At 50.8% G+C, this 21,365-nt stretch overlaps 2 protein-coding genes across 3 annotated transcripts in view; one reads left to right on the plus strand and one right to left on the minus strand.

Moving 5' to 3' along the window:
• The window catches only part of ALPK1 (alpha kinase 1), a 57,670-nt gene extending 46,921 nt beyond the window's left edge, over window positions 1–10,749 (plus strand). Inside the window, exons 11-17 of one of the 2 annotated variants that reach the window (XR_007889224.1) lie at window positions 185–338; window positions 1,432–1,594; window positions 1,999–2,185; window positions 2,800–6,394; window positions 7,402–7,556; window positions 8,923–9,061; window positions 10,172–10,749. Coding sequence is in view for 1 of the 2 variants with exons in the window: in XM_051616569.1 (XP_051472529.1) it covers window positions 185–338; window positions 1,432–1,594; window positions 1,999–2,185; window positions 2,800–2,996 (701 nt within the window). In the remaining variant the exon portion in view is untranslated. Of the gene's footprint in view, window positions 1–184; window positions 339–1,431; window positions 1,595–1,998; window positions 2,186–2,799; window positions 6,990–7,401; window positions 7,557–8,922; window positions 9,062–10,171 lie in introns of those variants that run through there. The other variant, XM_051616569.1, reaches the window with a different exon arrangement.
• A 3,844-nt stretch (window positions 10,750–14,593) lies between these two features.
• Window positions 14,594–15,289, minus strand: NEUROG2 (neurogenin 2). The gene has a single exon (XM_051618751.1). It carries the CDS (start codon window positions 15,287–15,289, stop codon window positions 14,594–14,596), a length of 696 nt encoding a protein of 231 aa, XP_051474711.1.
• Between the last annotated feature and the right edge of the window lie 6,076 nt (window positions 15,290–21,365).

The raw sequence follows: 21,365 nt of genomic DNA on the forward strand, positions 1-21,365 counted from the left end.
TTAATGCAAAATATCCATCTCTGCACCTCAGTACCTCTTGGCATATCTTTTATAGCCCCGGACTTTTCTTCCAGAGGAGCTAGGATATCTTCTCTGCTGGGTGCTGGTTCTTTCATTCCTCAACACAGGCTTAGAGCATTTCTGTGGAATTGTCCATTTTACTCATGGTGTTCTCTTTGTGTAGCTGCTCTTCTTTTGAAATACTCCAAGAAATCAGGGCTCTGGACAGGCCAGGAGACAGCTGTGTTCATTGGGGACTACCTGAACGTGGCGAAGGAAGGCAAACAGAGAAACGCATTTTGGATACACTTCCTGCACCAAGAGGAAAGCCTGGGAAGGTATTGACCAAACCAACTTCTGAAACAAAATGTTTATCAATGCTACGTCTGTGTAATATTGAGTTTAAACTGCCTGGTAAGATTAGTCTTATACCAATAATGCAGCTAGTCTTGTGCCTTTGTAGACTGTAGCTTTTATCAGGTATTTTCAGAGGACAGTACAAGTTTTGACTTGGACAACTACAGAAATCATGGTCACAGTGGAGAATATTGTTTCTTTACTCTGTTTAGACCTAGTTTACATTTGGTTAGATTTTGACTCATTTTCTGTAGCAAGAATGTTTTACAGCTTTCCCAAATTTCTTGGCCATTTTGGCAGTCTTTCCCATCACTCCATGTAACTCTCTACCTTTTCATTTCTGGGAAGAAAAACGTAATTCACTGTTGTCTTCTAACAGCCACATTGGTGTTCATTTTGCTCATGACAACTCTTAGGCCTGACTTCACCTTTGTCCATGCTGGGGTAATCTCACAGGAGCTTAAATGTTGCTTTCTTTTTGTTTATTTTTATTTCTTAGAGAATTAGCAACATAGCTATAAATATATCACAATACCTATAGGCAGAGAGGTGTTTCTGTTGCTTTAATTTTAGCAGCAGGTTTATGTGATCGATGTGTCTGTGCTGAAAGCAGGATTAAAATTACCTATTTGCTTCATAGAGGCCTCTGCACAAGGAGAGCTCTGCTTATTGCTAACTGTAGATTTGAGGTTGTTATTAGAATTAGCTAATGAATTATTATGGGTTAAGAAGAGTATTTGAAGTGCCTCTGAGTCAGGTCTCCCTCTGGAGCCAAGGACAGTTGACTTTAAACATCCTGGTGTTACAAAACCCCCATCCTAGGATTTGATGGATCAGTACAGCAGGATCAGTACAGTAGGATCAGTACAGCATTTCATGCTTTTAAGAGCTATAAAAGAAAAAAAACCAACAACAACAAACCTACAACTTTAGCCACTGGCCATTTTAATCGCACCCTAACCAGCTGGCTTTGCTTCTGAACAGCCAAGCTCTGCTTTGTGGTGATGTTTCTGTAACACAAGTGGGGCTTCCCGTGTGCAGTCTGCTCTGCTGAACATCTCTCTTTTGGCTCAGGTATGTTGGGAAGGAATATAAAGAAGAAAAAGGAGTTCTCCATCATTTCAGTGACGTGGAACGGCAAATGACTGCCCAGTACTACGTGACAGAATTCAACAAAAAGCTGTATGAGCAAAAGCTCCCTACCCAAATCTTTTATATCCCATCTGCAGTGCTCCTGGTAAGAACTGTCTTCTAAGCAATAGAAAGGAACTGGTGGGAGGACTGTCTTAAGTCAATTTTGATTTGCAACTGAAAGCCACCTCTAGATGGAGGGGAACTTGCAGAAAAAATGCCGTGTGCCCTTAGAATTCAGAAACTCACTCATAAATGGAGCCCAGGACTTACTGAGCCTTTTATATCATGTGACAGTATATGAACATCTATTTTCAGGGATAGTTATGAAATCTGAACAGCCAAGTGACCCATTTTGAGCACCACAAAAATTACCAAACCTCATGAGAACCCAGCCAGTGAGGTTCATGCAGACAAGTCCATTTGCTGCAGGACAACTCTGAGGCCTTTTCTGCGTGACGCGTCATTTCATCTCTGCTCGCATGATGGTCATTAAGACTCTCTTTTCAGATACTGGAGGACAGAACCATAAAAGGATGTGTGAGCGTGGAGCCCTACATCCTTGGGGAGTTTGTGAAGCTGTCCAACAACACCAAGGTAGTAAAGAACGAGTACAAAGCCACAGAGTATGGCCTGGCCTACGGTCATTTCTCCTACGAGTTCTCCGGTGGAACAGATGTTGTCGTTGATCTGCAAGGTCTGTGTGGCAGTGAATGTCCTTTCTTGCATGTCCCTCATGTTGCAGAACAAGCTATAAAACGGAGGTTCTGTCTCTAAAGGACATAGGGTGAAGGAGGTGTGGGTAGGTTTTACTTTGGGTGGTGCTCTTGTCCTATACTGCATCCCAGCAGGAGCACATAAGCTATATGCTCTCATGTGTGCTATAGCTTCATGGCATGGAGTGATCTCCATCCAATTAGGCTGAAGCCAGCCTGCAAAGGCCTGTTTTGTGGGACCCTCTGAAGGAGAACCACTACAAGAAGCAGTGGCTTTTGTCACGCTTCTTCATTCCTAAAGCTGGCAAGCCTAAAAAGTGATCTCCTATTCATCTAATGGAGAGTTGAGCTCTTTGGTCAAGAGCCAAGGATAAAACCTTTCAGGCTCCAACTTCAGCACACAGATGTCTTTGGGATATTAATTTCATTAAATACTCATTATGTACCTCTCAGGGTTCTGCTTTTGCTGACCTAGGTGACTAGGAGTCAACAAAGTGATATGAACAGAGAAGGGGCTGTACCAAGCAGACAGTCCTGAGCACAATGACATAAAAGCTGTGATGTTGGGTACCAAGATGTATCCTTTCTTCCACAGGTTGGGTGACGGGTAACGGGAAAGGCCTCATCTACCTCACAGACCCCCAGATTCATTCTCTTAATAGCAAAGATGTTTCCCGCTCCAACTTTGGGAAGAAAGGGATTTATTACTTCTTTAACCATCAACACGTGGAGTGCAACGAAATCTGTCGCTGCCTTTCTTTAACAAGACCTTCAGCAGAGCTGCCAATGTAGCCTCACACAAGACAGCCACAGAAAGAATGACCCACAAACTGGGCAGGTTTTTTTTGTCCCACACACCTTTGGGAGCACATCATCTCTGTGACAACAGAGCCACTGAGATGATACCTGTGTGAGTCGGGTCAGTCGTTACCTGCACGAGTTTGACAAGTTCTAATCTTTCCATCCAGGCTGGTAACACCACGTTACCATCCTGGGTGCCATCTGAACCTCATTTTGTTACAGCCATCTGTAAGAATTAACAACAAGACATAAGAAGAGTGAGAAAACAACCTTCCAAATTCAGCCAGAGGTGTACTATGGGACTGTATAAACTTCTAACCCATCCAGACCTACTAAGGACAATAGGCACCATCTGCTTGTTGGAAACGGGATATGAGGTGGAGTGAGACAGAAGCAGAGAGTTGTGTTTCAACCATCTGTAAAGTTTTCAAAAACTTGACTAAATGCTTCAGGGGAAAAAATGGTCACCTTTGGGTTTCCTTCAAAAATAACAACATTTCATTCAAATGTGTATGTGTGTGTGTGACCACACAGCATCTGAACAAGTGGGAATACAGTTTTAACTGTATCAGCCAAGAAAACTCCTCTTCTCTGCAAGGAAAAAAATGTGTTCTTGAGCCAAGAGGTGCTTTGCATGAATAATTTAGGACTGCCACAGATTTGGTGGCCAATCCTGTAATTAATTCCCACAAATACCTCACTGGAGATGAGTGCAGCTGCTTGTACGATGGAGCAGCCCTGGTTTGGGGTTCCAACAAGGCAGGCAAAACACCCCTTCCTTTTGAGGCTCTGTCATCCAGCCTTGCTGCTTTTCTGGCACATCCCACAAAGTACATTTATATAGGCACCCAATAATATTTAAGTGATATATTTGCACCCTGCCCACACCCAGAGCCTGATCCTCCCACCCCTCTCACACAGCCAGAGACTAAATTTGTGCCTACAAGATGGGGGGTTTTCTTGACAACTCAGCCTGTGCTGGGAACATACTTGACTGTCACACATGCACACAGCTGCAACTCAGCCCTTGACCTCCCAACATTTCAGCAGTGTTTTTGTTACTGTTTGTGGCTGTTATTGTGCATACTCAGAGAGCCCCTGATTTTTAACACCAGGACTGAACAGCCTGTGGCATGTATGCTGGCCACATGCTTCAGCAGTGCCTGCCTGGGTTAAGAGGCAGCTGCAGCCTTTTACTTGTTGTGAAACAGTTTTTTGTAGGTTGTTTTTTGTTGGTGGTGGGTTTTTTGTTGATTTGTTGGTTTGTTTGTTTGTTTTTAAACTAAAGCTTGCAATTCATTCACAGGACCTCCTTCAACACCTACAGCAGTTCACATACTGGCAACCACTCACCCACCTCCAGGAGACCCAAGGGATAGAGTTACTCTGTCAGGGTAAAATTCAGAAGCACAGAGAGGAGAGCAGTGCCCTCCCAACTCTGTGAATTCTAGCTGAACAGCTGAAATATTTTTTAATTTTTCTTCCTGCACAGGCTGGTTAGCTGAAAGGAGTCAAACCTGCTGGCATGCTCAGATAACGTGCATGCTGAAGGGAAAAACTGCCATAAGAAAAGAGAGGATGGGAGCTCCTCACACAAAATGCTGAGCCCCTTCAGTGCTGAATTAAGACAGCTGGAGTGTCTGGTTGAAATAAAAAAAATAAACATATGGGCAATATTACCCAAATTCAGACTATGATGAAAGAAGCATTATCAAACATGCTGACTAATGTGTTTTGTCCTAAAAAAAAATTCAGCTGTCCATTTCACATCTGCTGTGACCAGGCTTTTAATAAGGTGCCTGGCCAGGACCAGGGGGCTTTAACCTTAGTTTCCCCTGGGCTTCCAGCAGGATTCTTGCTTCAGCCTTTGTCAGGGATGCATCCCAGGTTTTACTTAAAAGCAGAGAGAGCATCTTTGCATCTACAGGTTGCAGTGGGTTTTCTTTGCCACAGGAGAAAGAAACTGATCTTCTTCCCACACATCTTTCCTGGTGTTACTAGGTTTACCAGCAGGCAGAAAAGCTGCTTCTGGGGAAGTTTAAGCAGTATGTATGTCCCTTAACAGTGCTACATACAACTGGAATGACACAGAGGACTGGAGCTAACATTTGTTGCTGCCTCTCCAGCCAAAAGAAGCTATGATGAGACCTACATTTTAACTTTCCAGGACCGTGCCAGCACCTCCAGAGTATGTGTGTGCACACATATGCCTGTGGACTCCCACACGTATCCTAGATTTCTTAACTTGGAAGATGGTGGGCAGCTTTGCTGCTCCATCAGCAGTGCAAAGCTGCCTTCATTTCCAATTCTCCTCCTGTCCTCCAGAGCCCTGATGTCCCACCGCCCCCGAGCTCAAAGGCTGGGATCGTTTGTCTGGGGAGATTTTCCTGATGAGAAAGAGAACACAGCATCAAACTTCCACAAAAAAAAAAAAAAAAAAGAGAAAAAAAAAAAGATGGGTTCCCAACAGAGAGTTCTCTTTAACAAAACCATCCGCTTTTGTTCCTGCAGCCAGCAGAGATTTTTAGGCTTTTGTCCCTGCTTTTTAGCAATGCTGTTGTTTTCTAGGTGATGTTTGTGCCGAGTTGTTTGGAAAGATGCCCTACCCCTGCACTGGCCGACTTAGAACTAGGTATAAAGAGGGAAAAGAAGAAGAAAAAAGAGGAGAAGAAGAAGAAAAAAATTAAATCTCTTTATTATGGTGCATAAACCTTCAGTGTTAGGGAGCTGGGCAGCTGCGCAGGAAGAAAAATGCATTCAAAAATATAATGCTAGTGTGAATAATCCTTTCTCGAATGCTGCTTCAGCTTTGTCAGGTGAACTTGAACTGGGCCATCAGCTTTGCTGCCGTTCCCATTGCACAGTGTCTGTCACCCCAGGGCATTCAGCATCTTGCCTGTTGTGAAAAGCCAGCAAACAATCCATCATTGAGCCGGGAGTCACCGCCTCATAGAAAAGTAAAATCGGCATGTGACGGTACACTCAGCCCCGAGTTGTTTGGCAGATTAAAAAGTGGTACATGAAAACTCACGTGTTACTGGGAAGATTAAGGCCTGTTATCTCTTTCTCCAGCCAATAAAGGATGTCGTTGTCTGCACTGGAAGGGAAAGGCAGGCTTTAACCAAGTGACAACCTTCCTGCTTTGGCAAAAGAGAGCGCCCGACTCGCAAGAGGAAACAAAGCTAGTTAGCAAGATCTTGGGAATTAATAGGCAAGCAGAGATGCTGTGTTAAAGCCTCTCTGCAGAGCCTGTCTCTTCTCTATAGAGACAATTAGGAGCAAAACAAAACCCCCTGGACAATCTCTGCGGAACAAAGTGTCCTGATACCCTGCCAGCAGCCACATCTGCCCCAACAGCACGTGCAGCTTGGAGAGCCCTACAATCTAAGGTCTCTTCCAGCTTACACCTCTTGTTCAAACACAGAAAAATGGACTTGGGTATGCTCCTACATAAGTCAGTCTGTGGGAAGTGTTAATGTTTTCATCCTAATACTTGGGTTTAGCAGCTAATTGCCTTCCTTGGGCTGTGGCCTGCATTTTACCATCTCAGCCAAACTTGTGGCTGCTCACAGTTAAAAGTTAGTATCAAGTATCAGCATGCCCAGCTCCCTGTGAAAACAGACATCATGCTGTTTAACCCTGTAGCTTCTACAGGTCTTACTCTTTACAGGCTTGGGCACAAATTCAGAGGTGTCAGCCCTTCAGGACTGCAAGCACTCTGTCTTCATCCAGTGCTTGAATGATGGAAATCCTGGATGCATGTGCTCTATAACGTCATCACCTGAAAAACTGAGACACATACAGAACTTAAATTACTGTTTCTTGTTTAGGGTATAAGTAGGTGATTATCAAGGGGAAATAAATAGTTGACTAGGGTGATGATGGAGCATTTAAGATTTTGGCTGGAAGTTTCATCTTGGAGCTACTGAGTGAAAAAAAATCACTGCTCTGCCCTTTCTTTCAGAAGAAGTAATTTGAACTGAGACTTGGGGAATATATATATATATATATATATATATATATATTTTATTCCCAGAAATTCAGAGGTTTATGTTAATTAACTTGCTACCAAGGGTGCCTTTTGGGCTTGATTAATTATAACACACTCCAAAGTCCAGCCTCAGACCTGAGTGTGACCATTAGTGCCAGTCACCCTGTGGCATCTATGAAATGAGTACAGTGAAATATCGTCATTAACTGTAGGGACATGGAGTCTGGAGAAACTTCCTCTTAGCCAAAGGAGCCAACTCAAGGACTTGAGTTTACACCTGGCTTAAGCACTGCACTGAGCTGGGCTCCAAACCATCCTGCTCTTGGCAAGGTGAGGACATCCTTTCCTGCCCTTCAGGGAAGATCCTGGCTTGAAGAGGTTTTTTTTCTCCTCATATTCCTGCAGGTATCCAAGGTGAAAGGCAGAGGGATCACTCGCTGTGTGCCATGGATAGGAGTCAGAAAGTTTGACATCAAGAGGGAACAAAATGCACCTGCATCCTGTAGACCAGAGGCAGAATGATCTCCTCGCTCTGTGCCAACATCCTACATCCCTACGAGGTGCTCTTGGGGGAACTTTCCCTCCAAAAGATGCAGTGAGAAAGGGCGACCCTCAGTTATCCCGGACAGCCCCGGGCTGAGCCAGACTTGCCTCCATCCCTCTCCCTCCGTGTCGGCAGCATCCCGGGCCATCCAGGCCAAGGGGGGGTGACCCCCTCCAGCTGTGGGGCAGCCCCCCCCAGGCGGGGCAGCACGGCCCCGCTGCCCTGAACCCGCTGCCCCCGCCGCCCAGCTGCTGGCGCTCGGCATCGCCCCTTTCCCAGAAAAGAGCTCTCCAGGGACACCGAGGGGAAAGCTCCACGGGGAGCCTACCCTGCCGAAGCTCTTCTCCTGGCACCAGCCTCCTCTCCTTCCCGCTCCGTCACTTGGGATTCCCCTTCCGCGGCACCTGGCGGCGGGAAGAAGCGCGCTGTTCTCTACAGCTGGGGCGACGCGCTGCGCTCACCGCTGCTCCCTCCGACTCACCCCCCCCGGGGGGAGGATTTGCAGCAAAACAGCGAGTCACAAACTGCCACTGTCACCTGCTGCCTCGGAGAGAAGTCCCGGCGCCGGCACCCAGGGAAGGCTGGGGACAGCCCGGCGGCAGCAGCCTGCTGCTCTCTCCCGGGAATAACGCACACCAGCCCTCCTTTTTCCCCCCCCCCCCCCCCCACTTTTTCCACTTGGATGCAATCGCAGCCCGCATCCCTCTGCAGAGCGGGAGCAGATGGGGCTGCCACCTCCCCGTGGTCCCTCCGGCCCCCCCCCCGGGGTGCCCGGGCAGGGTAACCCCCGGCTGCCAGCGGGTGCTTTTCCTCCCGGTGCAGCCCAAACCGCCGTGCCGGCTACCGGGGCTGCCGTCCCCTCCGAGCGGGTCGTCACGTTAATAGAGGTTGATTTGCAAACGGCGTCTCCCCCCCCCGCCCCCCGCCTCTCCCCGCTCAATTTCTCCCCCCCCCCCCTTCCTTTTTGCCTGACTCCCGCTTTTCTGCTCAATGGCACAGATGCTGCTTTGTGCTGCCCAGGACCAAGCAGCTATTAGCAGCAAATCCAGCGAGGGAAATTAATGAAGGCGACTACTAATAAAAGACAGCTCAGGACAGCCCTACCAACTTGCTCCGAGCAGTAATTAACTTTTTTCTTTTTTTTTCTTTTTTCTTTTTTTTTTTTTCATGAAGGTAAATATGCCATCAGCTTTGGTCCAATCTCTCTTCTTTTTAATAAAAGGAGGGGGAGGGAAAGCACCATCCATCCCTCCCTGCAGGCTGCCAGAGAGCAACCCTCCCTCACAGGCACCCTCTCATCCATCTGAAGCAATTTTTCATTTTATAATTATTTTTTTTTTCCCCTCCAATCCACTTTTAAAGGCTTTCTTTTAAATCCCTAGATCACTGCCTCTGTTGAATCAGAAGCCTGAGTTTGGCACAAGAAGTGAGAGGGATGAGAAGATGGCCCCAAGTTTTCTGGACCTGTACAGACATTTGCAGCATCCCTGGCTGAAGGCAGGATATATCCTTAAGTCAAAGGTATCCTTTAGCTTGTAGGAGCAGAAGAGCCTCTCTTAGACATCCCAACACAAGATCTGGCCCTGTAGAAAGACAACAACCTACACTTGGTTTAAAAACATAACTCCTACCAGGATTTCTGTTCATGCAAGCAGACCCCAGCCCTGCAATTGCTATAGAAAAAGATGGAGGGCTTGAGATTTATTTTGGTTTTGCTCCTGTGGTATGGGAATCAGGGCTGTATGGACAAAACCCACATGTAAGAAAGGTAAACTGTTGGGAAGTCCAGGCTATTGGAGGATTTGATGTATATGATTCAGCCCCTGTCAAGGGATAAGGAACCAAGACAACAACCCACTGGCTTAGTTTCATGTCAGTGTTAGCCTTGCTCCTGGCTTACTTTTTACTCCTTCACGCTGAGTTTATCTGATTACTTCAGCTGAGGGAAACAGACGGCCTGTTGACACCCCCAGTGACTGCTCAAAATATCCTCCCCAGGCAGAGAGCAGCTTGTGGGACCAGCTGGGGAGGGGGGGGGGAACAGGTCACAGGGGCTTTACTGCTGCCAGGCAAAGCAGCACCCCAATTTTTGCTGCAGAACTGGGGGTCCAGGAACTGGGCTGCAAAGCTGGGAGTCCAGGCACTCACATCATGTAGGAGGACTGGGACCCAGGAGCTTCTTCTGGTCCTTTCCCTAAATCCAATTGGGATGAGCTCTTTGCCAGGCTCCTGCCCTCCCCCAGGACTTCTTCTGGCCCCATGCCTGGAGCAAGTGGCTGCTCATGGCTTGTGCTGTTCCCCCTCCCCAAGCTGTAGCCCCAGTGTCAGACCCCAAGCCCCCAGGTGCCAAAATCCCTTCCCAAGGATGTGGAAAAGCCCCTTCCCCTTCTTGTTCCCCCTGTGTCAGTTGGGGCTCTGCAAGGCAGCAGTGGATATGGGAGAAATACAGAGAGAAGAGTGAGCAGCAGGAATCTCAGAGGCTGGAGGAGCTAAGAGCTGGTGGGTGATGGACTTTTCCCCCAGCAGCTGCCCTCAGAAACTTCTTAAACATCATAAAAATGAAAAGGTGGTGGGTTTTGATAGATCAGCTTGAAAGCTCTTGGCTTATTTAAAAGTGTTCAATCAATTCAGGGAGAAGAGATGATGACATTCCCATCTGAGGAGAATGAGCCCAAAATTTGAAATTCTACACTATCCCCCCCCTGTGGAAAAGTCAGCAAATGAAAGCAATGAAAGACTGAGTCCACAAGGAGAAAGCAGAGAAATAGGAAGAAAAACAAACACAAAATACCCAGCCTGTGGAGAAAGGCTGAGCACGAGGGACCATCTCCAGCCTGGAATGATGAAAGACAAACCTTGCCTTCTCTGCCATGAAAATGAGAGATTTGGGAGGGAGAGAGGACAGAGGCAGAGATGCCAGCAAAAGGCCAGCCCAGGGCAGAAGGTATGACCTGAAGATCAGGTGGCATCCTGCCTTTCACCTGCAGAGAAACACATGCCCTTTCAGACACAAAAAATAGGTTTCACAGACACTTTGGGGTGTGCTCTCCTTATGTTTCTTCAAAAAGATGGAAGTCTATTATCCCAGATGATTGGCCTTTTGGATGAAAACAACGTTCTGTGGTAACTAATGTATCCAGCATTAAAAAATCCAGCCAGTGTGTGCCTGATTACTTGATGTCACACACATGTCAATAACAAAGCCATTAGAGAGCACCACAGGACACCCCATAGCAGGTGAACCCTCATCTAGTTGTTTCCCAGGGCCTGGCATTGCTTTTTGACTGTCAGGAACCACAAACACCACTGTGACAATAAAATCCTTTAATGACTAAAACTTGGGAAGCCGGACCCTGAACCCCCTGGGGCACTCTAGGAAATTTGGGATGGTTTTTTTTGCTGTGTTGGGTTTTTTTTTAGCTAAACCCTAAATGTCTTCAGATTGACCTAAGATGCTGCCTAAGTAGAATTTTACAGTCCTCCCAAGGTTTTCTACCTCAGTGAACACCCAGGGGCTCTGCAGCAAGGTGGCCCCGTGCCCCAAAAGGCCTTAAAACCCACCAGCCAGAGGAGGGGTGTGCAGGGAACACTGGTGTTAATTACAGCCCTACCCTAGGAGATTGATGTCTGACACCAAAGCTGCCCAGCACAAGCCCTTGGGGTGCTTGGGGTGCACTAGTTTGGCTTCTCATCACTATTCTTATGCCAAGGAGGGCTGTAAACCACAAACCCCCCCGGGGGCCATAGAGCTGCCCCTCCAGCTCTGGCAGCATGGAGAAGCTTTTATGCCCAAAATACAATACACAGAAGGATCATAAACAGGTTTTTTGATGGCCAGGTGCTGCCATGGAAACCACACACACGCACCCTCTTCCCCCCCACCCCCAGTTTTCCACTTTCTCCACCCAGCATCCTCCAATCTGCTTCCAGGTTTGCTGCAATTGATTTCTGGAGCTGATGACCTGATGCTCTGGGGAGCTGCAGCGTCACCCCCCATCACCTCCTAAAGTCAGTCTTCTGAGAGAAAAGAAGGAAAGAAAAGGGGAAAAAAAAAAAAAAAGGGGGGGGGGGGGGGGGGGGGGAAGAGGGAAATTAACTCTGTCAAGTTTAGAGGGAGGAAAGAGGGAAATGAACTCTTTTGGCTGCCAACTCCAGCCTCTCAGGCTCATCCTTTGCCAGCGCTGTCCTGCATCTCCAGCCAAGCCCAGCCCTGCCAGGGCCCAGGCTTTGCCTGCCTCCCACCCCAAATCCCAGAGGAAAACCCTCTCCCTCCAACGTTCCATGCGCTTTTTCCCACGGTGGCTCACGGCACCGCAGCTCCAGCAGGACAGGGAATGCTCCTGCTAACATGGGATGGAAGGAAATACCTCCTGGATGACGATCCCAGTAAGAAGCAGCACGGAAAGAGCATCCTAGTGCTGAGCCACCTGAGACATCCCTCCTCCTCCTCCTGCAGGTCACTCCCACCCATCCCGGCTTTTTGGAGAGCTGAAGCCACCTCCTCCTTCAAAAACAAACCGGGAAGGACAATGAGACCCGACCAGAAAAGACGGTGAGGGCGAGCAAAGCACTCGCCTTCTTTTTTTTCCCTTTTTTTTTTTTTTTGACATTCCTGGAGTTTAATCATTAAAAGGGGCCGTTAGAAGAGAGCGAGAGTGAGAATCGCGCCCCCGACGGGGCTGCCCCACACCCTGCCAGCCGACTGAAAGGCTCCCTCTTCTTTTTGTCCCTTCTGGCCCCGTGGCAGATTTGGGAGGGGTGGGGGGAAACACAGCTTCATCTCGCTGGCCACATCAAAGCAGTGATTATGCAAATGCACCCACTTTTTCCTTTTTTTTTTTTTAAGGAATTATTTATCACACAATAACCCCCCTGCCAGCGGGGGGAACAATGGATCAAGCTCAGATAGCTCGCCCGAGGCTGCAGGGCCGGGGCGGGGGGGGGGAGAACCCCTGCACGTTTTATTGGCCTAACCTAATTTCACTAATTCTCTTTTCACACGTTTTGTTGGGGTGTTATGGGTTGGTTTTTTTTTTCTCTTCCCCCCTCCCCTCCATTTGGGGATGTCTCTCAGAGGGCTGGGTTTCACGCTCTCCTGGGATCCAGGAGAAGGATTCAAGTGCTGTGCATTTTATTTAATTAATACATTCAAGGCCCCTCTGCTGGTTTTTAATGATTTCCAGGTGTTTGTACCCAGAAACACACAAAGTGTTGCTGGGAGCAGGGGACTGAGGACTGGAGGGCCTTGATAGTTCTCTGGTGACATCCCTGGCAGTGGGACAGCTGAGGGCTGCTCCGAATCCCCTGGACTTGCCTGGGACTTGGGTTTCATCCATCCCACAGAGACAAGAGCAAGGAAAATCTTCATCTTTAAGCCCAAGTATTATTTTTAGTTCTCAGGGACCTTTGTTTCCTACGCCCTTCTCTGCCAGATCCAGGAGCCACTGGCCTGAGGAAGTGGGATAAGCCATTTATCCATCCATCCATCCATCCATCCGTCCATCCATCACACCTTTGCTGCACAGCATCTTCTGTACCAAGAGGAAAATGTAAATGATCAGTAAACTTCCACCACATCTATTTTATATATATATATATATATACTGTACTTAACACTTTTCCTTCACAAGGTTGGCAGCCACACAATGAACCCAGGACCAGAAATGAAACACCACCAAGGGAGGTGGAGTCCTGTGTGTGTTTCTGTTGGTGCCTCCCCACCCCTCCCCAAACCCATCTGAGGCTTCACTTGGCTGGAAAAATAAGAGATTTCTTTTTTTAAATCTTGGTTTGGATCCTCTTCTGCCCAAGCAGCTTCACACCCAAAGCTTCCCTCCCCAACCCTCCCCACAACCCCCAGCCTGCCCTGGGGCTGAGCTAACAGCCCCCAAATTTAATCTTGTTTTTATTCTGCAGGGAAAGAAAAACAAAACAAAACACCTTTTTCTTTGAAGAAGCGAAAGGGAATTTTTCAGCACCAGAACGTCCAGCAGCGACACGAGCTCTGCCCACAGAAGCTGCTGCTCTCACCCTGCACCCACCCGGTTGTCACCCCAAGGCCACACGAGCCTGGACAGCTCCCACCAGATCCCGGTGTCCCCGGCGGCGGGGACAGGCGCTGGCAACCCCCTCCCCATCCCGCCATTCCCAGCAGCTGGCACTTAAAGCAGCAAAAACAGCAAAAACCCCCAAAGTTACGAAAATTAGAGATCTTTATTTATATTTTTTTATCACGACAACAGTCCCTTTGCTCTTCGGCTGTAAATACATACTAGAATAAACTCTGTAAATTATTAACAACAAAAAAAATAAAAAAGAACAAAAAAATACATCTTTTCCATGAAATCTGTCTTTATAATAAATAAATGTGTACACGTGTGTGGCTGATCGCTGTAATGTCCCGTGTCTGTTGAGGTTTTCAGTCTGTTGATTTATTTTTAAGCTCCTGAAAGAAGGGGGGAGTTCCTCGTCCCCTAAAGGTCGAAATAAATAATGCATGAGGAGATCCTCCCCATTTCCAACACTTTCCCCACCCCCCCCCCTTTTTTTTTTTTCTCCTTTCCCTCGACATTTTTGTTTTCCCTTTCGATAGAGAGTTCAGCCTAAATTTCCACGCTTGCATTCAGCCCTCACAAAGCCTACAAATTATACGATGACTTCTAACCTGGACCCCTAACAAAACAATTTACTGTGGTGGGTTTTGTTGTGGGGTTGTTTGTTTTGTTGGGTTTTTTCCCCTTTCCCCCCCCCAACCCTCCCCACCCCAACCTCCCCCCCCCCGGGTCTATAAATCATAAGGGACAGATGGCAAAAAAAGGGGAGAGGGGAAGAAGAGGAGGGGGGACGCAAACACACAAAAGCCTCGGTGACAGATCTGGGAAAACTGGACAAAAGTGCACATCGGAGAGAGAAGGAGAAGGTTTGGTTTGGCAGGTGACATTCCCACAGCCCGCCCTGGGAATGGGGCAGATGCCACCTCCACCCCCTCCCTCCCCAGACCCGGGGAGAACCCCGGGATGGCTGAAACGGGGGGCGATGGGGAGAGGGGGGGGGCTAAAGGCAGCGGCGGGGCTGGGGGTTCGGCGGGACGAAGCGTCCCGGCCAGTGCTCGGGTTCCGAGGCGGACCCGGCGGGGCTGGCGGGGGATAAAGTGCAGGCGTAGGGGGAGGCGGACCCGGCGGGGCTGGCGGAGCCGCCGCTCCAGGAGGAGGCGGGCGAGGGGCTGCCCTCGACGGGAGGGACCCCCCCGGATCCTCCCCCAGCTTCGGGGCCGAGCCTTCCCGTCCCGGCCAGCCTCAAGGTCTCGGTGAGAGCCCAGATGTAATTGTGAGCGAAGCGGAGGGTCTCGATCTTGGTGAGCTTGGCGTCCTCGGGGAAGGTGGGCAGCACGTCGCGGAGGGCGTCCAGCGCCGCGTTCAGGTTGTGCATGCGGTTCCGCTCCCGGTTGTTGGCTTTCAGCCGCCGGCTCCTCTTGATCCGCTGAGCCGTCTCCGCCGTCCGGGGGGCTCCTCGGCACCGGCCCGCCCGCCGCTTGCCCTCCGCTCGCCGCAGCCCCCGCCCGCCCGCCGCCTCCACCGCCCGCACCGGCGGGACGGCCCGCAGCTCCTCCTCCTCTTCCTCCTCCTCTTCCTCCTCCTCCTCCTCCTCGGCGCTGGACGGCAGCGAGGGCGAAGGGGCGGGTGACACCAGGCCCAGCAGCAGCAGCTCGTCCTCGGCCGGCGGCGCCAGGGTCTCCGCTTTCCCCAACATCCTCCGGGACGGGGCCGGCGGGACCGGGAGCGGCGGGGACGGGACGGAGCAGGTGAAGGGCGGCGGCGCTGCCCTCCGACTCCCGACGGGGCGACAGCGGGGTTTGGGTGGGTGAGGGGGGTTAAGGTGGTGGTGGGGGAAGGAAGGAAGGAAGGGAAGGGACGGGGAAGGGAGGGGGGGGGGAAGGGGGGGGACGTGTCGGGGCTGGCACGCGCCCCGGGGCGGCGGCAGGGGCGGCGGAGCAGCCCCCGGGCCCGTTGGCTGCGTGTCTGGCACACGACCCTCCTTAACACCCCTTATATACCCCGCGGGGAACAATCAAACCTGCCCCCCCCACCCCCTCACCCCCATACCCCCCTTTCTCCCCCCCTCCCTTTCCCCCCCCGTCCCCTTCCCCGCCTCCCGCTTCGCTTTTCAGGGTCGTGTCGTGTCCCGTCCCCCCCATTGGTGCCTCGCGCTCGGCTGGAGCGTGCCGCTAATTTATTAATGAATGGCGGGGATGGGGGGGGAGGGAGGAGGGGGGGGGTGTCCCAGACCAATCAGGGCGCCCCGCGCGCCACGCGCGCCCGAGCCGGCTCCTTTTCAGCCGCTCATTAAGGAGCATCATCAGCATCATCAGCATCCCGGGGAGGGGGGAGCCGGGGGAGCATCCCCATCGCTGCCCCACGGGGTGTGTGTGTGTGTGTGGGGGGGGTGTCTTGCCTTTTGGGGAGGGGCCGGCGGGGCCGGGGGGGGGAGCGGAGGAGCAGGGCAGAGCGTCGGTGAAGACGCACAATTAATGCACAGCTTGGGGCCGGGGGGTTGGGGGGAGATGGAAGGGGGGGGGGAACCGTCGTTTGTGGCCGCGGGAATCACGGGATGGTTTGGGTTGGATGGGACCTGGAAGGTCATCAAGTTCCAACGCCCCTGCGTTGGGAGCACCTGCCGCTAGAGCTGGTTGTTCCAAGCCCCATCCAACCTGGGCCTGGAGCACCTGCAGGGAGAAGGGATTTCGGGCTCTTCCTGGGTGCTTCCCGGCCTTTTTCCCTCCTGTTTCCCGGAGGTTTTGCAAAGGGTAAAAAAGCTCTGGCACCTGCCTTGGCACCGGCAGGAAAGCCACAAATCCCCGTCCTCACACGGTGCCCTCATGAACACAACTTTAAAAAGCCAACCAAACCAAAACACGACTTGTCAATCGGCCAGGAAAGCTTTTCCTCCCCCTCGCTTCTCTATCCCAGACCACCCTCTGGGGCAGAAAAGCCCCCGTGAATGGCCAGGCCTGGCGACATGCCCCCGGGGTCAGCGGGCTGGCTCTGCCTGACACACCCGCGGGGGAAGGAGTGACAGTGACAACCTACGGGCTGCAAACCCGAGCCTGGTGTCCTCCTGCCATCACCGAGGTGGCTGGGGGGTGGGGGGTGGGGGGGGAGTCGGGCTCTGCAACAGACTTTTATTTGCAAAAGGTGGGGGAAAACACCCAAAACAGATCAGCTAAAAGTGGCACTGGGTGTACCTGAGCGTTGGGTTTGGCCAGCTCAGTGTCCCCCCCCCTTCTGCTGCCCTAAGAGCAGTGACCACATGTGAGGATTTAACTGATCTATTAGAAAATTCCTGTGCTTCTCCCAAAGTATTTGAACACCCCCCCTCCCCTCTGGAAACACGGGCAATCCGTAAGGCCCCTTGGGGCAACCCCAGCAGAGTGACACAAAGGGACCTTCGTTCATTTCTCAGCACCTTTAAAGCGTGGTGCAGAGACACCTGCAGCTGGGACAGCCCTCCCTCCCCCCATTTTCCAAGGATTCTGTCCCTCCATCATGGATGTGACAGTGACAAGGGAGGTGAGGTGGAGGCAGAGAAGCCAGCAGGGGAAGGTGCTGGGCAAGGGTGGCAGGAGGGCACAAAATCAGCTTTTGGGTGTGAAACCCATCAGGGTTCAGCACAATTCCTGCCACCACCACCCCCCCCCCAGCAGTTTTCTCCACAGGGTTGAGCACAAGGGGAAAGAGGAGAAGTTGGCCACCGAGTTCCTCCCAACCCTCCTGGAGGTACTTGTGTGGTCTGTGGTCTGGAGAGGGCTGAGCTGCTCTGGAGAGAGCAGGGGTGGTGAGGGAGAGCTGCCCACCCCCTGAACTGTCCTCCAAGGGTCAAACTGTTCAACTTCAGCCCCCTTTGCCAGACTCAATCCTACTTTAGGGGAACAAAAGCCCAAAGTAGGCGACGATCAAGAAATGGGAGCACAATGATTTAAGCTTACCACACAGCCCAGAAAGAAAGGAGGCTGAGCTTGTGCACGGGAGAGGGGGAGACCTTCAGAAGGGCTTTGTTTGCTGTAAGAAGATTGAACTCTGAGGCGACCCGATAGCCCTAAAAGTTTAGGGTCTGTGTTGCTGAGAGACCTTTGGATACAGCCCATCCACACTTCGACCTCACAAGTTGTGAGCCAGCATTAATGGCTCGCCTGCCCCAGGTGAATGGGGGCTGTGATGGCCCCGGGGAAAGGATGGGGGGACACAAAGCCACAGGGACAGGACAGCCAGAGCCCTCTCAGCTCTGCCTTCCTTGCACCCACTGGGCCCGAGGTCCCCTGCAGGTCTCCTGAGGGTTTGGGGGACCAGGGTCGTCCCCCTCCCCCAAATCCTGGGCAGTACTGCCTTAGGGCAGTACCTGCAAAGCCTATGAGTGGGGATGGTTCTGCTCTTAAACTGGCAGTCGGAATATGTGTCCTCCCAGCAAGGTACCAGGATTCTCTGCAGAGGGGAGAAACTGGAGGCTGCTGTGGTTCCCCCCCTCCAGGTCCTTCCCAAACAACCCCCAGCAAAGAGTGCTGCTGGGAAGGAGGGGATGGGGACCAGTGTGTGTGTGTCCCTGAAATCCCTAAGTTAGGCTAGCAAGTTTGGGGTTCATTTCAGGATCAAGGCGAGGAGAGGTTCCTACCTCAGGGCACTGCCCCAGCATCCTGCCCTGACTCCCCCCCTTGGGGCAGACAAGCCCCTCCTTGGGGGTGGGGGGGTGGGACTGATTGTTCCCAGCAGATTTGCATGGCAGGTGCAGGCCTGCAAAGCCATTTTACTGTCCACAGCCCTGCCTGCTTCCCCCCCTTCCAAAAAGGGTTTGCCTCCCCCCCCTTGTGAAAAAAGGCCTTCCTTTCCCATGAAGAAGAGAAGAAGCTTGAGGATGGCGTGAACACGTTTTCTTCTTCTTCTTTTCTATAGATGGAGGGTGGGGGGAGAGAAAAGAACAGCCGATGGATTGTGTGTGTGTGTGGAAAAAAACCAAACCACTACACACACCCCCCCAGTGCCTGCAAAAAGGGCCGCTGGGCGCCCAGGCGAAGGTGCGCCGGGGAGAGCACTAATCGCTGAACCAGGAGACAAATACGATTACCAGCTCCGAGCCTTGAGTCAGAAAGTCTCATAGACTTTAAGATGTTAATCCCCAGCATAATCCTTCCTTTGGCGTGTAGGAATAGTGCAGCCACAAGAGTTGTTTTGTTATTTATATTGGCGTTTAATAAAACTCAGCCAGCGGTGAATGGGCTGCCCACTCTCCAATGGTAATTAATTCCCTATTTCAGTGACCCAATTGTGCTGGGATAGAGCAGTGGGACAGTCCCACTGCCCCAACCCGCCTTTGTGCAGCTACACGGCTCTCGTGCTTCAACAGCTATGGAAACTCATTCTTTTGATGTCATTCAATGAGTTTTCCTTGGGCATCTTCTAAACTTCAAGGACCCTTTTCTTTCTCGCACGCCTGAAAAGCAGGACTAGCTTGACCACCTCTGTAGAATTTAATGATTTGGTGAAAGGGCCTTTTTTTTCGGGGGTTTGTGTAAGGAAAGCGAGAAAGAAAATTTGGCAGGCTGCTCTCAAACAGGGGGCTATCCAAACTTGAGCGCACCCACCTCATTCAGCTCCTCATTTATACAGGTCTTAAAAGCCACTTTTCCTTACTCAAAATACTTCAGGGCTTCTCTCAGCTGAAGCATTCCTAGGAGGGAATTTGCTGGGAAGCAGACACTCTTCCCCACCCGCCACCAATTCAGACTGGGCTGTGGTTGAGTAGGAACAGGAGTTATGATTGTAAGAAGGGCATTTCCCGTCCATCAAAGGGAAATAAAATGCCCAGAATCAGTTGTGTCATCGCTTCAAAAAATACAAGCATCTCAGGGGGTTTATCTCGTGGCACTTGGGCAGAGTGAGAGTGGTGAAAGTGGCTGCAGAAGGTGCGTGTGAAACAAACACATGAAGAACATGTAGGAACCTTTGCAGAGTCTCCCCAGCCCAGGCAGCTTCTCCTACGTCTTTATACACACTTCCAAAAAAAAGGAAAAAAGGAAGAAAGAAGGAAAGAAAGAAGGAAAGAAAGACGGAAAGAAAGACGGAAAGAAAGACGGAAAGAAAGACGGAAAGAAAGACGGAAAGAAAGACGGAAAGAAAGACGGAAAGAAAGACGGAAAGAAAGACGGAAAGACAGAAAGAAAGAAAGACAGAAAGACGGAAAGAAAGAAGGAAAGAAAGACGGAAAGAAAGACGGAAAGAAAGACGGAAAGAAAGACGGAAAGAAAGACGGAAAGAAAGACGGAAAGACAGAAAGACGGAAAGACAGAAAGAAAGAAAGACAGAAAGAAAGAAAGACAGAAAGAAAGAAAGACAGAAAGAAAGAAAGACAGAAAGAAAGAAAGACAGACAGAAAGAAAGACAGACAGAAAGAAAGACAGAAAGAAAGACAGAAAGAAAGACAGAAAGAAAGACAGAAAGAAAGACAGAAAGAAAGACAGAAAGAAAGACAGAAAGAAAGACAGAAAGACAGACAGAAAGACAGACAGAAAGACAGACAGAAAGACAGACAGAAAGACAGACAGAAAGAAAGAAAGACAGAAAGACAGACAGACAGACAGAAAGAAAGAAAGAAAGAAAGAAAGAAAGAAAGAAAGAAAGAAAGAAAGAAAGAAAGAAAAAGAAAAAGACCCTTCGCAAGTCACAAACAATTCAGGATTCAACTAAGAAAACACAGAGTGAACCATATGGCTGGGGTGGCTCGAGTTGGCTGCATTTTCCCCCAGACAAAGAAGGGATTGAGAGTTGAAGGAAAGGAGAAAAAAACCCCAACTTTCCGGCTGATGAAGCTGTTGTCTGGAGGCAATGATCCCAAATCTCAAGGCTTTATTCCAGGCTCCGACTGAGACGTGATATGTCATATGATTAGCATCTTTCATATTTTACAAGAGTAGTAGGGGCTGCCAGTCTTGAGAGAAAGGCCAGAGAAAGAAGGGGCATATGCTGAAATGGATTTAGCATTTGAAAGAGAGAGAAAAAAAAAAAGAGAGTGGATAAATACACTTAAACGAGGATTTAGTTTTACTCCCGTCGCGTTATAATGGCCGGTTGATTGAGATTTTTCGGGAGCTGGAACGGAGGTGTCAGCAGTAATTTAAAGGCGCTGTTCAACCCGCCGCTGCTCCTGCTTTTGCCCCGCTTCGCTTCTGCGGCCCCTCCCGCTCCCGGGGTCCTCTCCTGCTCCCGGGATCCTTTCCTGGTCCCGGGGTCCCTCCTGGTGCCGGGTGCCGGTGCCGGGTCCTGGTGCCGGGTCCCGGCGCCGGGTCTCTCCGGTCCCCTCCCGGTGCCGGGTCCCGGTGCCGGGTCCCAGGTCCCTCCGGTCCCCTCCCGGTGCCGGGTCCCGGGTCCCGGTGCCGGGTCCCGGGTCCCGGTGCCGGGTCCCAGGTCCCTCCGGTCCCCTCCCGGTGCCGGGTCCCGGGTCCCGGTGCCGGGTCCCAGGTCCCTCCGGTCCCCTCCCGGTGCCGGGTCCCGGTGCCGGGTCCGCCGGACGGGTGTCGCCCCCTGGTGGCGTCGGGGAGGAACCGTCCGGTTCCGCCGCGCCCGAGCGGGTCAGGGTCACCCGGGGACGTTAACATTGTCCCTTCTCCTTAGTTGTGAAGCTTTTTTTTCACCCCAGCAGAGACATCTTCAACCCGACCAGGTTGTTCCAAACCTCATCCAAGCCGGCCCTTGAACACTTCCAGGGATGGGGCTGCTCTGGGCAACCTGGGCCTTCACCTTCTCAGTGAAGAATTTCTTCCTAATTTCTCATCTAAATCTAC

Source organism: Apus apus, chromosome 4 (genome assembly GCF_020740795.1).
Source record: "Apus apus isolate bApuApu2 chromosome 4, bApuApu2.pri.cur, whole genome shotgun sequence".
Taxonomy (NCBI): domain Eukaryota; kingdom Metazoa; phylum Chordata; class Aves; order Apodiformes; family Apodidae; genus Apus; species Apus apus.

Coding starts and splice junctions, on each gene's coding strand:
- NEUROG2 (XM_051618751.1), bottom strand. CDS start 15,289: ATGTTGGGGAAAGCGGAGACCCTGGCGCCGCCGGCCGAGGACGAGCTG.